The sequence below is a fragment of the Mycteria americana genome, chromosome 3 (genome assembly GCF_035582795.1).
Source record: "Mycteria americana isolate JAX WOST 10 ecotype Jacksonville Zoo and Gardens chromosome 3, USCA_MyAme_1.0, whole genome shotgun sequence".
Classification (NCBI taxonomy): Eukaryota; Metazoa; Chordata; class Aves; order Ciconiiformes; family Ciconiidae; genus Mycteria; species Mycteria americana.
Genome location: NC_134367.1, coordinates 96212338 through 96230718, shown reverse-complemented (window position 1 = coordinate 96230718; position 18381 = coordinate 96212338). Strand labels below are relative to the sequence as shown.

Below are 18381 nucleotides of genomic sequence, written 5' to 3'. Positions count from 1 at the left end.
TTATTGGACATTCCAATAAAAGTGAGCTCAGTACAGTTTCCAGAAAGCCCTACACTTTTTACTTCGCAAGAACCAAGTCTGATTTCCAAAACTGAGAATCTGAAATTATTCTCCTCTTAGGTATTGTGTCTCTAATTTGGCCATTGTTTTATGGAGCTAGATCTAGAGAAAGACTGAGCAGTGCCTTTACAGTTCTCAGCTTTTCTTCCCATCCCCCCCCAATAGAATCAGTCTGCAATAATGAACCATAAAGCCAAAGGAATAAATTCCTACTCTGCACATTCAAAGTATATTTCTCCTGTTCCTACAGTTTAGTTCATTTTTTATTACTTTTCACAGAAAGAATCCTTGTTTCTTGGTTCTGCCAGATCCTCCGTTGTGGGGTATCATTCTCAACGTAACAGTGATTAGGTGTGGTCAGTCAAAATCAACCTAAAGCTGCAAGCTCTCAGCTGTTCGGACACTTCAATACACTGAGCGATGCTGCTAGTTACTCAAGCTACAGGAAACACATCCGCAAAAGAGTTCAGTTTGAAACCTGAAGGATCTCTTCAGATATTTGCAAAGTCAGGGTTACAAGGATTACACTTGGGACTAGGGTAAAGAAAAATAGGCTTTCACTGCCTTTCATTGTACACCACATCTTTGAAGTTTACAGAAAAGGTATAGGATAAGCATTGTCAGCTGATCCTTTTCTTAACATAGCCTCCCATAGTCAAGTTACAGTGGATACTTCTCTTGATAATGAGCTGCAAGACCATTCTGAGATACAGGTGTAGGAGGGCAAGAGGCAAAGAGATATAACACTCTCTTAACTGACAAGTTCTAGAGTATCAGAGAACCTTCCACTGAGACGTAAGGAAGACCACAACCACATTTGTTTCATCAGCATTTAAAAAATCCCCAGTCTCTTTGTTAGAAGAAAATGACTGAAGATGGATGAGGGTCTCTGGATGAACCCTTACCTCCTCAAAATTAAACTTAAGCTATTGCTGTATGTAGTGGAAAATCCCATTCTAGCATCTGGACACGAGTGTTAGAAATTGCAAACAAGAACGCATCCTTCTGCTAAATCATTTTGGGTTTTGGGTGGGTGTTTTTTGTTTTGTTTAAGAAAGAAAAAAGAGAGAGTATCCATTTATCTTTCATTTTTTTCCCCAATGGAAAAAGCAAGCATTTATGCAAAGTATTCGTTCATGAATGTGAGAGTTGGTAAGCATCTGCAAATCATTACACCAGATTCCTCAAAAGCTCACAACAAGACTTGTACTACCACACTTTGCCCAGCAATGACTTATCTCAGTTATTCAGTAAATTTTAAACCAATTAAAAAAAAAAAAGAAGAAGAAAAAAAAGAGAGAGCAAAGACCCAAAGAGGAGACATTGAGTAAACTCAGCGTCTATCTCCCATATGGGCTTATTAAGCAGAGTCACTTGGTCAAGTAAGGATAAGTTAACACAGGACCACAAGTGTTGTCAGGGCTGTGAGTTACCACTGCCTTTTGCTGAGCATCTAAGGTTACCCCCACCTGGCTCCAAGGTATACAAGAATGTCAAATTAATTCAGGAAGGATTCTCCATTTCAGCTAATTTACTAGAGAGCAAGCTGGATGGGGCAGCGCGCATAGAGGGGTGGACCTGCCAATGCCACACATAGGTGAATAGAATAGAATAGAATAGAATAGAATAGAATAGAATAGAATAGAATAGAATAGAATAGAATAGAATAGAATAGAATATTTCAATTGGAAGGGACCTACAATGATCATCTAGTCCAACTGCCTGACCAATTCAGGGCTGACTAAAAGTTAAAGCATGTTATTAAGGGCATTGTCCAAATGCCTCTTAAACACTGACAGGCTTGGGGCATCGACCACCTCTCTAGGAAGCCTGTTCCAGTGTTTGACCACCCTCTTGATAAAGAAATGCTTCCTAATGTCCAGTCTAAACCTCCTCTGGTGCAGCTTTGAACCATTCCCACGCATCCTATCAATGGATAACAGGGAGAAGAACTCAGCACCTCCCTCTCCACTTCCCTTCCTCAGGAAGCTGTAGAGAGCAATGAGGTCACCCCTCAGCCTCCTTTTCTCCAAACTAGACAAGTCCAAAGTCCTTAGCCGCTCCTCATAGGACATTCCTTCCAGCCATTTCACCAGCTTTGTTGCCCTCTTCTGGACACAGTCCAGGATCTTCACATCCTTCTTAAATTATGGGGCCCAGAACTGCACACAGTATTTGAGGTGAGGCCGCACTAATGCTGAATACAGAGGCATAATCACCTCTTTTAACCAGCTGGTTATACTGTGTTTGATGCACCCCAGGATGTGGTTTGCCCTCTTGGCTGCCAGGACCAAGCCAAGATCTCCTGCATCCCAGCCTCAGGTCTGAGTCACAGTCAGTGAATCCCATAGTGCACGTAACAACAAACATTGGCAGCTCCTGTTCATGAGTACAGACTGTTTCCCCATTCACTTTTACAGTCATAGCTCATTGTAGCCCAAAATCCACTGATGCATTAACTGAGGAGGAGGCAGGAGATAATGGCTGACAGAAACCAGGATCCAGGGCCTCTTGGCCCAACACCACCCTTATCATTTCACCTAAGAATGAACAGTAAATGGGTGAGGTTACCCCAAAGCTTAGGAGCTACAGCTTCATACACAGCAACAGATTCTGTTATATCTTTTTGTAAAGGTGCTCAGTTCACTAGGAAGAGGAGCGTCATAATAGCAGCCAGCAGTATCCACAATAAAAGCCTGTCAATGATCTACTGACCTACCACCTCAAGGTCTCTGAGACTGAGTTTTCCTTCTGTGTTCTGAATGGGAGATATCTGAGCAAACAATTGCTAAGAGGTGACAATTCACAAGTTGATTGCTAAGTGGTAGTTGAAGTGCCTCCACTGTCTATTATTTAATCCACAATTCTTTTATTACTAAATTAAGGGCTTTAAAATCAGGACAGAGGCTCCTGGAATTCTGTGGCTTTGGCTTCCAGGGCAGAACAAATGATTGCCACCCCAGAAATGCCATCAGGTTAGAGTATGAACAGATTAGCAGCTTTTATTTAACATAGCAAACCCTCATTTTAAGGTAAAATATAGGAGATTTTAAGTTAGCATTAATGACAAGCAATCAGGTCTTGAAAAAAAAAAAAAATGCTGATAATCTATTTGAGGAAGTGCCCTTCCTAAAGCAAAATGAGAAATACTGCCTTTTTACTACCTAGCAAGTTTGCAATACATGCACTGTAAAATTCAATCCCTGCAGAGGTTCATTCTACTGGGTATTTCTGGCAAAGTATCCTCCTTGTACCTGGAATCTTGTTCTTTCTGCAGCATAGACTTGATAGTGAAGCATGGCTTGCAAGACTTTCTTGTGACCATCTGGTACCAAGCAGACAGCCCCTAGGATCTCCAGCACAGCAATCTTGGTCTTAATGTTCTCAGTCCGTAAGCTCTGGGAGATGATGTTGATGCTCTCTGGATGAGCGAGGACATGAGCCCGTCCCTGGGAGTTGTTCATCAGTGCCTTGATACACCCTATAACGGATGTGTGTATACGGCTCTCTGAGGTCTCATAGTCCATGCTCTTCAGGAAGTTCAGCAAACAGCTCAGGCCATCCAGCTCAATAAACCTCGTCACAAACCTGAAAAAAAAAAAACAGGTAGGAAAAATAAGGAAAGCAGACCAAAGGCAATTTATTCAAAAGATACCTTATTATTCAACCCTGCATCTGTAAGAGCTGGCTAGTTTTTAGCCTAAAGTTCAGAGAATAATTCCCAGGTATTTAAGAAAAACAAAACAAAAGAAAGCAAACAAAACAAACAAAAAAGAAAACAGACTAGCTAATAATGGTGTCTCACGTAGTTTCAGGGTAATTATATTCTCTGACCTTATGACCCTACTGTTGGGTCACTGTGTTCTTTGTTGCTGTTACCACCAAACACCTGCTGTGGTCCACCCCAGTAGCTGCTGCATTTTCAAGGCTGAAAGGATACTTTCAAATTGCTACATCTTACATACATGCTAATACACACAAGATACATTTTCTTACAGACTCATCACCACACTTTTAATTAAGAGTTCAGATTACCTTGAAAACCATTTTTAGACTTAGATCAAACTTTTAGCCAATACTACTTATAGGCTTCCACCTCCAGGAGTGGGTACACTGACAGAGGCGAACTCATTAGCACTGTGTCTGTCAGCTGTACTGACTTCACACTCTGATCCTGTGATGTACCTATAGGAACATATAAAGTTAAAGTTTAAAAGGTACATGTACTTCAGTAAAAGGCAAAGCTCCTATAAAGGCCTTGGTTGCATTTTTTTGTTTGTTTGTTTGATTGTTTTTAGTTTGAGGACGTATATTAAGGATGGAACAGGTCCACTGTCAACCTGCAGTAGCAAAATGTACAGTAAAAACATCATAAATAGAGGAAATACAGAATAAATCAGTTACCACATGACACACTGAAGACTGAACCTATAGTAGGACAGGTTTATTTTGACTATTGACATCACTAGAGTTCTGTTTCTACTGTATTCTGCCATAAAATTTGCCTTTCTTCAGGTTAAGATTATGGAAACTGAGGATGAAAACAATATAGGAGAAAGTCCTTGGAAAAGTTTAAGGTTTTGTTGAAAACCAGGGTTAAAAAATCCAGGTGGGTCAAATTAGACCATGCAGACAGCCTCCTAGACAAATCATTAGAAATGAATGGAATTATATGTCAGTTCAAACCAATCATTCTAGCAATGTTTCATTTAGAGTTCCCAGGCTTAAAAATGGGGATTCAAAGACATGAAAAGGCCTGCAAATAATTTCTCTAGATCGCTTTGTTTACCTCCTGCCTCCTCTAACAGGTAATTCAGGCAGGTACACTTTTTTAGAATGTCTGAATGTAAAACTATGTGAAAGATGTTTGAATTTTCAGTCTATCAAAATGTACACCAACTATAATACATCCATGACCATGCTCTAAACAGCACAACACAGAAAGACACCTCAAGCAAATGAAAAGTTTGTTAACAATTGCCACCTGTGTAACAAATTAAGAATACCAAAAGTCTGTATCATTTTGCTTTTACCCAGCCCATCTTCCTCCCTGTTGGATACTTCCTAATGTGCTGTCTTTCTCTTTTCTGTCCTTAAGTGAGATGCTGTTCCTAATATGCATCAGTAATAGAAGCACCATACTGAAAGACTGAATTTCACTGGTCTCTGTTCATGTCTCTGCACCAGCAAGACAAACCTGAGCCATACTTACATATCTCCTGGATAATATGGACTTGACGTATGTATGGTCTTCTGGTGGTTACACCCCACACCACACAGGAATTTTCAGGCCCTACCTGAAAGTTATGCTCACTATGCTGATAGATTTGCCAACTTTCAGCTTATTTGGGCCAGCAGTTTGACCAGAAACATGGAAAAACCTGGTGCTTTCAACAAAGTTTCTGTCTGAGGTTTGGGTTTTGTTCAAAATTTAATTTCAAAGTGAATATCAGAGTAAGGGCAAGCACACACAGGAATACATGCACACCAAAAATGAAAAAAGGTTTAGCTGAACCCTGCTAAGTCACTCTGCCAAGTTTCACACAGGTCTGATTGCACATTCTTTGGATGCATCATCTTGTCTATCCTAACAAATCATAGGAGCAAAAGCCCCTCTGCCTCCAGGCCAGAGAGTGGGATCAACATTGTGCACCAGGAATTTGGTAAGTCACTCAAAGCAGTTTGTTATTTAAACTCATTATAGAAAGATTAAAACTTAGTTCAGTTTTTGTAATGCATTTAGCTGCTAGCATGCCAAAGACAACTGAAATAAGTGCATTCATGGCTAAAAGAATTGCTGTGAAGGATGTATTTGGAACCAAAATAAGCACAAATTCAACTTGTTACCAAACAATGTGATGCCAATGACTTCTAAGCATTTCTCTAACCTGGGCCTAAAAAGCAGAGTTGCTGTTTGCCTCTACTATGGAGGGACTGATTTAAATTCTCCTTCTCCTCCTCACCTCCAAAGTTCAGTTATATGAATCCATCCTATACCTTAGCTATTCCCTCCATCTTTTAGGGAAGGAAAAAAAAAGGCAAAAAAAAGCTGATGTTCTGTTGTTCTTTTCAGGTCCAGGGCTGAGAGAAGACTTAAAATGGATACCTTTCTGAAAATACAGAGCTCTACTGACAAAAGAAAACATACAGTAGGAGCAGCTGAACAACGGGTCCCTTAAACATACTTCTGGATGGAACACCTGGTCTCATGGCAAGACATACAAGGCAATACAACCTTCATGTATTTTAGCCTGCTCTGATGACCATGTGAAAAAAATGGCAAATGCACAAGAGTCACATTGTCCCAATTAAGTACAATCCCTTACTAAATTCACTGGCAGAGCAATTTTTCTGGGACTGTTTGGATGAGGTCATTCCAAAAAGGAGGCATGCGCAGGAAAGTGGTGTGTGTCGAAGACCTTGATTAATGACATAATTTAAAACGATGTCGGGATTTCCCTGTCCTCTTCCTAGTCCAGAGAGCAAACAGTAAAATGCTTTACTCAATAGGAAGCAAAACCAAGTACCTTCCCATTTCAGCTGACATCAGAAGCAGGAATCAAATGATGATTTTCACCTTCCTTTGCCAAAACACTTAGTTCACTATTCTCTGGAAAAGCCAGAAATCATGCAAGAGGAAGATAAAGAAATGGTGACAGCAGTTTCTGAGCCAACAGACACTCTCAGTATGAGAATTTGCTCGGTGTGAGCATGTATGTGAGGAGGGTATGTATGTAAACGTCTGTACAGGAGAGAAAAAGAAGTGGGAGTTTAGCTGACAGGCTGAGCGCCATAATCCTCACACTGTTTGGCGTTTGTGCATCTGTATGTCTGTAAGCAGGGACGTGTGTGTGTGTGTGTGTTTATGTGCAAAGGCAAACCCAGCTCATACAAATAAAGTACCTTCTTCCTCACAATATACACGTATGTAACTAACTGTCATCCTATACGTCCTGTATGCTGCAAAATAAGGTCTTGTTCTAGACTGAAAGGTGTAAAGTTAAGCATATTTGCCAATGCATTCCGGCTAACACATTCAAAAACTCAAGTGTAAATAAAGCAGGGTGTGTTTTAATAGGTGCTAAACAAGCAAATTAAAGCCTCACCTCACCTCAGACTCTCACTTGACCAGTTTAGCACACTTTAAAAGGCAGGGCGCCTCTTAACCTTTCAAGTTTTAGAGAGTGCTGATCAGAATGAGTTAGCTAGCTCTAATAACAAACCTTTCATCCAAATACAGATGCGGTGCAGCCTAAGAGGTAATGACCCACTGATGGATTCCAAGTGTAGGGGGGGACAGCCTCCCTGTGAGACTTGATCCAGCTCAGGAAAGACAGAAAGATCATATGCTGTGCGTGTGCAGAGAGCAGGATGTTCCCACCCTGTTAACAGCCAAGGCTACGCTTCCCTGCAGCATCAATTTTTGAATCAGGGGGCACACATAATCCTGACAACTACTGAACTGCTGAAAAATTCAGCATAATGGGTTTTGCTTGCTGGATGCATGAATGATCATCTCCAGTATGCACTTGAATGCAACATGGCTAAATCAAACAAAAATAACAGGAGGTAAATCTGAGTTAAACAAAAGGAGAAAAGCAGACAGCAAAAGGAGTTAGTAATGATTCAGACTAAAGCAGGTATTTTTCTGGGGTTCCAAGAAGTGGGTTTTTTTCCAGTCCCATGTAAGTTTTTACTTTTGGTGCACTTCTGAACGTCCATTTTTGGGCACTAAAATACCAAAAGAAAAGCTCTTCTCTCACTGCTTCTGTCCAACAGGTTGTCATCACACTTGTTTATACTCGTAAGTTCTTACAAACCTAAAAGAAAATGTGTTTCCTTACAAGATGCAGATGTGGGCTTTTGTTCTCTAAGGCTGGGGTTGCTCCTGCATGCTGGGACATAACCTGGCTTTATTATTTCAGGGCAGCTCCTAAATAGCAGAACAAAATGCATTTGCTCAAAGGGGGCCAACTAGCTGCCAAGGGATGCTTCTGTCACCTTTTGTCCAAAGAGGAACTTGAGTTTGGGTAGGTCTGCTTCAGTTTTTGTTGCTGTTAGAACTGGTGGGTTGGAACAGAGGAACAGATTAGTACCATTACTCTGCATTTTCTACTAGAAGAGATACAGTTCTACACTAAAATAAAACACAGGGCCAAACACATGCATTTTTCTTTGTTTGATTCCTCTAGATCAGAGAATTCAAGCAGAGGAGCCTATTGGTAAGCTGTCAGAGCTCCTGTGTACCCTACCATCACAAATCGATTCCAGACAGTTCATCCTGTGTGAATTTAGGTCTCTATTTTCTTCAGAGGCCTGAAGAACAGAAATGGCAAAGAAAATAGGATTTGATGTCCAAATTCAACTAGAAAGACTAGTATTTTGAAGGCTTGGGTATCATACTGCTTATGAGAGGGATTTGATGGAGCCAAGGGCCTCTCTACTGCAACCTTTCCATCAAGAAGAAATTGGCTTGTTGATCAGGCATTGGCATGCAGCCCATTTGGCAGCTAACGAATTGAGTCGCTGGAAATTAGTTGAGACATAGGACTTAACTCAAAATTTGGCTTGGCTTAACCATTTAAAAACAAAAAAGTCCCATAACCATCGCCAGCGATTTAGAAGAGAACACTTTATAGGGCAGTTCATAGATGCTTGTAGTGAAGCTTGTTAGGGTTATTATAAACAGATGAAGCTGTTGTCAAGGGGATCCACAGCAGAAGTAATATAGGTCTGAGAAGGAAAACCTTGCAAAACTTTGAGCAAAACACATTTCTCTTTCTTCTTCTCTATTGCCTTGCTCTCAACAAGGAGACCAGGCTGTCCTATTCAAAATGACAGAGCAGAACAACCAACAGTGGCCACCAAAGTGTTTCAGCTGGGCATAGCAGAGAGGCCTTCCTGCTATGGCTATGCTCAATGAAAGCTATCACTTTCACAGAGGAAGCATCAAACCAGCTCAAACCGAATAGAGTTGCTACATCAAGTCTCAACAGCACAGGTCTTTGGTTTAAAATCCTTGTGAGAGTTGGGAGTTTGGCAGCTGTCTTAGCTTCCATTTTAACATAAAGTCCAGCTGCATTTTACTGTGTTCTCTGCTTTAGGACAGTGATAGATAGGATCAAACAGTCACTTATCCCCTTGGCTAGGTCTCAATATAGGTCACTGTTTCTCCACTTTCATGGTAAAAGCAGTCACCCTAACCACATGCTAAAGTTACCAAAGTCTGATGAATATGCCTCAGAGGAGCATCAGAATCTGGCTTTGTGCTCTCTTACAGCCTCTCACAACAGGAGGTGAAACACTGAGGTTTAAGCTGATGCGCTCTACCTCATAGTTGCCATGAGGTGAGAAGCTGCATGCAGTCAACTTTTTAAACATCATGAAGGGGAGAAGCACAATCAGCACTTAGCCCTGCAAGAAGTCCCAGAAATATCTTCACTTCAAGTCAACATAACTGCAATGCAAATTCTTTGAGATAAATAAAAACAACTAAAAAATTTATTTATTTAATTTTTTGGTTTGGTTAGGTTCCCCCCCAAAAAACCCTGTTTGATTAGGCATTATTGAAGCTCTCCGAAACTATGATTTCAGCGTGGCATGGATGCAAACACATTTGGCCTATTTTGGGCCCAATACAAAGACATTCAGAAACTTTTTGACTGAGTGGTTCCTGAGATCCTATCAACTATAGTTATTGCTTCTGCACAATGCTCTTCAAAGTGTTAAATGGAAAAGGTTTCTATGCTAGTTAGTTTGCTATTGTTCAGAGCTTTGTTCCCAGAAAAACAAAGATGACCTTACCTTCAAAGACACAGTACACAATAAAGTCTCTTAACATTTCTCTATGCCACAGTTACACGTAGAACAGGAAGAATGCCAAACCAGGTGATGTCAGATGGATTAGCTGGTTTGTACCAAACAGTTCACATTACTAAAGATAAGGGGCAGCCTGAACTAAAAGTTCAGAGTAGAGGCTGAAATTTTGCTGAACATGAATCAAATTACATGGGACATTCAGGGGGCTATGAAGTCTAGAATCTGATCTTCATGGTCATTACCTGTGTTTGCACATATCTGCCACAGGTTTTTCACAGCAGACTTTGTCTTTTATTTTCCTGAAGCTAGATGCTTCAGCATTAGTGTGCCCTCCCAACTAGGCAGGTTCAGACCAGGGACTGCAGGGCTCTCTGTGGATTGTCTGAAATATCAGAGAGGCTTGTGTGAGGTGAGACAATGAGGTTTCTGTTCTTGCCACTCTTTCCTGTGTCACATCTGACCAAAGGGAGGCAGTGAATTGTGATGAAAGATGAACAACATTACCTCATGGGCTGAGTCCGCAGAGCTGTCTTCAAGTCTTCAACTATTTTATTTTTCATTTCTGTTTCTTCTTCATCGAAAGCATACAGAGTCTGCATCTGTTCAGAAAGGAAGATGACAATCAGGAAAGCTCGGGCTGCCTGGAAGCTAAGAGACAGGCTGGGAATTATGAAAAACAACTATCCCATCAACCCATGCAGAGGTGCCTGCCGACCTCTCACCAGGAAAGCAGCGCCTCAGCTACAAAACTGAATCCAGATGAGGCTGCTCATGTGGACTGGCAGCAGCATACTGCTTTGCCACACTGGCTAAACTAGGGTTCTCAGATTACCCCCCCAAAATCATACTTGCCAGTATGCCCTCAGAAAACTGTACCTAATTTGGAACAGTGATCTGCTGTGGTGATCTATGGATATGTGAGGCAAAGTTTGTAAGGAGAGGTAATATCTTTTATTAGACTGACATGGCTGGAGGGATTTGGGGGGAAAAAAAAGAAGAAAAAAACCCCCAGACTTGTGTGTCAGGTTTCAAAGCATAAAAGCTTTTTCTTCAAGTGACTAAACAGCCTGCAAGTACCCTGAATTACAGTTTGTGTACATGCAAGTTTGACTTTTCTTCCCCACGCCAAGTATATCACCTGTTTTAAGATACTGATTTTCCCTATACACTTTGCCCTTGCTAATTAGGAACATTTACTGCAAAGAGCTGGGGCATCATAAAATCCCTGTCCCTGTTTTTTAACAAGTAAACTGAAGCACATGGAGACTAGATTTTCCCCTGGTATGCAACTTGAGATAACTAGAGCTTGCAGTCAACTGGAACTGAAGATGCTGTGGGCCACTGTAAATTATGGTGAGAGATGATGAGTGGAATACATGCAAAAAATAAGGTTCTCAAAGTCAAACAATACCATTAAAAAAAAGTGGGATATCAGGAAATCAGGGGTCCAGCACTCAGCACCACTGCAACCTTGTGACATGAAGCAAAGCTCTGCAGTGCCCATCGCATATACTATTGCGGGACTTTTTAAAAAGTCAAGTCTCAATGCTGGAAATTCTTAGCCTATAGCTATGTCTTCTTAGTTGCTTTAATTGTAAAATAGAGAGGATAAATGCCTCTCTTATTGGCAGGACTTCTGGGGGATATCACTCAGTGGTATCTGGAAAGCAGCTCTGAACCCCTTCTCAAATGAATAACCCGATTAAACTAGTATCATCTGTCAGGGATCTGATATTATACCTGTCAGTGGTGGAATCTGAGTAGCTACAATTGTGGCCCATTACAGAAAAATATTTAAGTCTTTATTTTACTATTTAGCAAGCACCAAAGAAAACCTTCCTCTCACTGGAACTTCGTTTAACCCTCCCCCCTGCCCCCCAACACCTCACTTCCCTTGGAAGCGCTCCCATGTTGCTTGCTTTTGCAAACCATGTGGTGCCAACACATGTCGGATCCTGAGGGTGGTCATTTGGCTACATGCCTTTGCTGTCTTATGCTGAACAGCTGGCATAGGGAGATGTGTTTAACTCTAGGGGTCCTCTCTCTGATCCACGCTAAAGTCAAATTCACTCAGTAACAGAGCAAGCTATTTCCTGCCCTAATGGAATGACAGAGCGCTACTGATGGAAAATGAGCTGATGATGTTTTATCTTTTGCCAGCATCCCCCGACAGCCAGAAACATAAATTGAAATGCTTAAGCCAAGCCATATATGATCCCCCTCTTCGAAAAATAAACAGAAATCCTGAAGAGGCATTATGGAATCTCAATGGCAGAGTCCTGGGGTGTGATTTGGGGCTTGATTCGTATTTTCTTGGGTGACAGCCCATCTGGTCATCTTTCCTTTGGCCCATAAATGCTCCTTTGAAAGGCTCCCATTCCTCCAACGGCTTAATTTCTCCTCTGAGCCATTGTGGGGGGAAAGCAAATGGATGGTAGGAAGCTGCTCACCAGTATTCCGTTCAGAGTGAAAAAGGCCCATTTCCAAATGAAACAAATACAAATAATCCTGCCTTTACAACAGAGGGTGATTATAGAAAACCCCTTTTCTAAAGCTGCAGGCAGCCAAGAGCCCTTCATTTCTCACTCCGGTGCATGGCCAGGAACTCAAATCCTCATGCCCTCTCTAAAGACAGACTGGTCACACATTTGCATTATGAAATAGCTTTCTCGGCAAGAGTTATAGAAAACATAACTGTCCCTGGGAGACAGAGCAGAGGGAACTGTCATTATTTGAAGCTGGATTTCATTAATATGGCTGACTGATGAATTACTTTCCTGAACTACAAGCTGCACTCGAGGACTATGTCTGCTGTGCTGAGGATGCAGCTAGTTACTATCAGTTAACCAAACTTACTAGGAAGAGGAAGCAAAATAGTGCCAGGTCCTTATCTGGTCCCTAAAAAGTGGTACAAATAAGGCTCTATTTTACAAGCACATTTTGCATATTTAAAGTTTTCCACATTAAGTGCATCATCCAGGAAAGTATAGCATCTAGTTGCTATTTGCCAATTCAAAAAAATTGATTTGCCAATTCAAAAAAATTCACGAATTCGTGAAAACAATCATTGACATGGAATTTTATATGTAAAATTTCAGGTAGTCCAAGAAATTACTTTTGAAAATTTGGCTCCACTTAAAATGAAATATTTTAGTTTTATTAAAAGCACAGATTAATTCCCACACCTTATCCTCATGGCTAATCATGCCCCTAAACTGCTGGGAAGGAAAATATAGGACCATAATGACAGTATGTCTGAGAAAGAGAGAGAAGAAAAGAAAAAAGAAAAAAAAGGGCATGAACTAGCATCAGCAATATACTGTATGATGGACCTAGTTTTACTTAACAGTCTCACACAAGTGAAATGAAAAAAAGAAAGAAGCAAATAGAACAAATAGTGAAAAAGCAACCTGGATGTTCTGATTTCTCATTATAGTCCAAGCCCTTTCTTTAGATCTTTTCTAAAATCATAACTAACAAAGTGTTATCGTTATTGAAATCACTTCCAGTTCATAAACAAATACAAGTAAAATTAAAATCAAAAGTTGATTAAAAAATATTGTATTGCATGCCTCCTGTGACATACCTGGACAATACTACTTTAAAACATTTCTTCAAAGAAAACAAGTCAGTTGAAATTCAAGGTGCATCACATCTCTAACTACATTAAGGCTGAACTAAGAGAATAAACTATGAATCATAAACTATTAATAGATGTAATTTTAAAAACCTGAACTTTTAAGTAAATAAGTTTGAAGTAACATAGATGTCATCTAACCCAGATGGAGGAGTTATCGTCCACCTGCTAAATTTTTCTGGAAGATATATATTTTTAACATCCTGTGAAGCTCCTCTGCCCTGAACAAATGCTTTCTGAGTCAAGGAAAAAGGCCTGGTTACAGCTGTATTTAATAATCTTGACCCCTGTCTCATACCCTCGACTGAGCCATCTCTCCAGAAAAGCTGGATCTGCAACTACTGTTCACCTGAAAGTCTCTCTGTGGAAATGCATACACAGCCAAGCTCATAAAAGCAACGCAGTGCTGTCAGAAGTTTTCCTCCCCAGTGAAGTGAGGGCTGTGTTTATTTGTGCTGCCAAGCAGCAGTATCATGGGGTGAGGAGGGCAAGAGGAGCACAGGGAGGTTTCTTTACGTGTTATATTAACACAGCAGCTGCTGCATTTTTAAGCAAAGAAGTTTTGTGTGTTGATGAATCAGCAGAAGATGACAATGACCTTGATAATGGAAATGGTCTCTAATTGTGGGCATGCAACCTCTTCATAATCACCAGTATTATTCATAGCATGTAGGCATTAGACGACTGGGAAAATTTGGAGGCTCATCTTTCTAAATTAGACATCATTAGCAGCCAACCCTTTCTCTTAAGGATTGGTCTAGAAGACTCTCTACCAATGATGTACTTGGTCCCCTCCTTTCAGTCAGGCTACCTGAAGGATGGGACAGTCCCTCCACAGGAATTCCACAGACTAGTAAAAGAGATCCAGTTTTACTGTCATATGCTCTTGTGAGAACTGGCTTTAAAAACTATTTAAATCTAAAAAGTCACAGTAACAGAAACAATTGTGGGAACAGAACTGTGCCTAAAATGTGTGGCTTTTTGAACTGGATCAGGAATCTGTGACCTAAAGTGCTTCCTAACATAGTGGTCTAAGGTTACAAGTAGGGAATGTCAAACATGTCAGGAATCACCACATTGCTCTCAAGCATAATCTATGAAGGGCAGATATGATGGGTAACACTGCAGCAAGTCTTCTGAGAAAATGATCCTTGAGCACAGGGGCCTTGGCCTGCTGAAGTCCACAGAAAGATACTTAATGATATCAGCAGGATAAAGGTGCCATTTTCATTTTATCAGCAGGTAGGGAGAACTTTTTTGCTAAGCTAATATATAAAAAAGAACTTCGTAATTAAACAAAAGGATATAGAAAAAGATGTGAAAGCTGCATGTAAAAAGATTCTTATGCAGTTAATTCACAGGAGATACAAAGATTAAATTTTATTAAAAAAACAGGACTTAAGGCATTTTAAACTAACACTTCTGTGATTATTGCTACCATTTCAACTCTAATACTTCTTGCAGTATTTCTAATTAAAATATTGCAATACCTGATAGTGCCCTAGAGATGCAAACTGAAATAGACTAGACAGTGACAGGAAGCAACATGAAACATGTTTTTCTTTCACGACTTCTGAGCCAACTCCACTTGGATGCATATTGAAAAAAAAATTTAAAAAAACCCACCACTAAATTTAGCACTGAAATTATAAGGGACCCAAAATAACCGTTTGGAAGTTAAGAATCTCAGAGGTCTAAATAATAATGAGTAGAACATGTCTTTTAAAGTGTGTTGGAGCTGGTTCTCAGCTGTATTACTCCAGTTTTCCGCTGATACAATTCCTGTGAAATCAAGTCAACTAAGTTTCACCTGCCTAAAAGTGAAGCAACTAAGTGGTAAATCAGAAGCAGGGGTTTTAACTCCAGTGTGTCTTCTTAACACTTCAAGCATAAGAGTAAATCATGAGGCTTGAAGCCAAATAAAAGGTTATCAATCATTCAGCGCTGAGGCATGCAAACAACATTACTGGGGCTGGTGTTTATTGGTGCTCTTAAAACATGTTTAAAATTAGAAACATAGGCCAAAATATAGTCTCATTCCATGGAACTGCTCCAGATTTACAATAGTGGCGTGTACATATTCACTCCAGGTTTACATCAAGATCATTTAAAGACTAATCCAAAAGTCACTGAAATCAATGGAAAAACTTTCAGTAGATTCAAGAGGCCTTGGACCAAATACTACCAGAAGTATTTGGCTCAGCGACATTGCAAGGTTTCATACTTATTTTTTTTTTCTTAATGGCCCTTGTAGAGCAAATTTGTTCAGTCGGGAAATCAAAGCACAGTACTATGCCAGTCACAAAAGCTCAATCTCTTTTCTCAAAACAAGTCCCTATTCTTTCTACTCCATTACTCTGCCGCAGGAAAATCTGGCATGAAGGAAGGTGATCATTTTGGTTATTCATGACTCACAGTAGAAAGCAGCTTTTCTTTTATCCTCTTACAGCAAGTTGTAACAACTTGTAAATCTTGATTTTTTTACTGAGCAAGACATATTTCACCATGAGAAATGCATCAGTATTGACACATTTAGCATCCACTAAGGCATTATTTTTATGAAATTATTTTATAGCTCATAACCACAATACAAAAGCTGCAGAGAAGTCTTTAGAAATCAAACATAAAAGCAGAAGTAAACAAACAAGGTGTGCTACCTAAGATGCTAGGAATAGAATTCTATCATCACTTCTGCACAACTGCCAAAAAAAGCTAAGTAGACATTGCACATGAATAGCTGGAGGAAAAATTTGACTATAAAATCAGTAAAAGGATCAAATTTCAAAATATAAGATCAACCATACCAAAAGAGATCAGTGAACACTATATGCAGGTGTTCTGCTTCTGCTGGTGACCAGAGGAAGAGATATACAGCTGTTGAACAAGGACAATTAAAGTTTTCCTCAAATATCATATTGGCTTGTATCTGATGTCTAAGGTGTTACAGCCTTATGTTCCTCTATTTATCTGCTCTTATAAAAGTGGATATTATCTTACATGAATAGCTACCTTTTCTTTAATTCTTCTACTAAAATAATAACAACCCTAGTGTTATTTTGTAGATTAGTTAGAAATCAATCTGAAGCCATACAACAAAACAAAACTTTACCTAGTTTTCAAATAGTTACTTTTCTGATTCATCAAATATTCTCTTGTTCTTCTATTCTGAAGGGATAAGTAGGGGGCCTTGGTTCCTCTCGTCCATGATTTCATATAATCTTCACTTACAGGCTGCACTTAAGACTCCTCTTGAAGAACCAAATTATTTCACCTCTACTCGGACCAAATGATAAACAGGTCTCCAAAAATGCTAACTGCAGTTAAAAGTATAGTTTTGGAAAAACATTCTTTCAACTGTCACTGTTTCAGACTGGCTAGCCCTGCCAAGACACAAGTACGAGTGTGTGCATGTGCTGAAAGCTAGCTTTACATTAACATTCCTCAAAATTTCCAAAATAGGGGTCATAACTGAACTACCTTTGTGCTCCAACAACACTCAAGAGCATGACAATCTCTTCAAGATCATTATGGTCTACTAGTTTAAAGGCAGCTGAATTGTACAGGAGTTCAAAAAAGGCACACAGCCATTTTTGTCTCTTCTTTTCAGGACCAGTGCCAATGACCAGAGATCTAAGGATCACGGCCATAATTTCAGATAGGCTTCACAGCTGGCATGTAAATAATTTTAAATCATCAATCTCATTACTCCAGCTCTGAATTTTCATTCCAGAATCTAATCTGATTGCCTTCAGTGCTCAGTATTGTAGAAATAAAAATTGGAAATGCTTATGGTGCTTTCTAATCTATTCTGCTAGAGCAGGGTTCTTTCTTAATACATATACTCATCTTCTTTCAGAAGTCCTATTTTAAATCAGTCACACACTTGGGCTAACATTCTTCTCCTTTGGGGACTTCTTCCTAAAGAAACACAACTCTATGGTAGGAAATCTTCCCTGCTTTGCAGGAGAGGTAACTTACTGCTGCCATGGAATTGATGCGGTCAATGTAGTAATCTGGCCAGCTGGTAGCAAGCTTATTAGGATCTTCTTGTTCCTGAAACAGAAAGTTAAACAAGGTTACACAAGAAGCCTTTACAGGATGAAATGCCACTGTAGAACCACCTGGGATTCTTCACTGCTCTGTTCTCTATTGTGGTACCTCGCCCGTATTCTTGTATAATGCACATAGATGTGTGGCATTTATTGCAAGCATTTCTGAAAGCATTTCTGTAATGTTAGTACTGTCACCACGGTGTGTCAGATAAAAAGAATCCCCTTCAGCTAAGGTTATTAAACACAGAATAATAAAGTTTGATGGAGACACAGTTATCTTTGGCATCTAAGCAGCAACCTCAGTCCCTTAAATATACTATGTTTCCAAGCAGAAGGATAGCCCATTTACAGGTAACAGGTTTACATTTTGTAGCTTTATATTGACAGATCTTATAAATTATTTTGCCTCTCTACTGCTAGAGCGATGGTGGGATTCACCAACAAAGGAGTTTTAACATCTGCTATGGAGAAAAAAAAAAATCAACTTAAGGAACCTGAAAAGAAGCCAAAAGACTGTCTCATTGTGATGTGATAAACCAAAAAGAGGTTTAGACTGGACATTAGGAAGCATTTCTTTACTGAGAGGGTGGTCAAACACTGGAACTTGAGAGGTGGTCGATGCCCCAAGCCTGTCAGTGTATAAGAGGCATTTGGACAATGCCCTTAATAACAATGGCATTTGGACATATGCTTTAACTTGGTCAGCCCTGAATTGGTTAGGCAGTTGGGCAAGACGATCATTGTAGGTCCCTTCCAACTGAAATAGTCTATTCTAAAAACTTAAGCACAACCTCAGAACATCCAAAGGAACAG

General features: G+C 40.0%; 1 protein-coding gene across 5 annotated transcripts in view; it reads right to left on the bottom strand.

Moving 5' to 3' along the window:
- The window catches only part of DAAM2 (dishevelled associated activator of morphogenesis 2), a 202568-nt gene that overhangs the window by 64655 nt on the left and 119532 nt on the right, over window positions 1-18381 (bottom strand). For all 5 annotated transcript variants that reach the window (XM_075496208.1, XM_075496207.1, XM_075496209.1 and 2 more), the window contains 3 exons: window positions 17495-17569; window positions 10384-10478; window positions 3315-3648 (listed from right to left, as the gene is read on the bottom strand). In XM_075496208.1, coding sequence (XP_075352323.1) covers window positions 3315-3648; window positions 10384-10478; window positions 17495-17569 — 504 coding nt within the window. The remainder of the gene's footprint in view (window positions 1-3314; window positions 3649-10383; window positions 10479-17494; window positions 17570-18381) is intronic.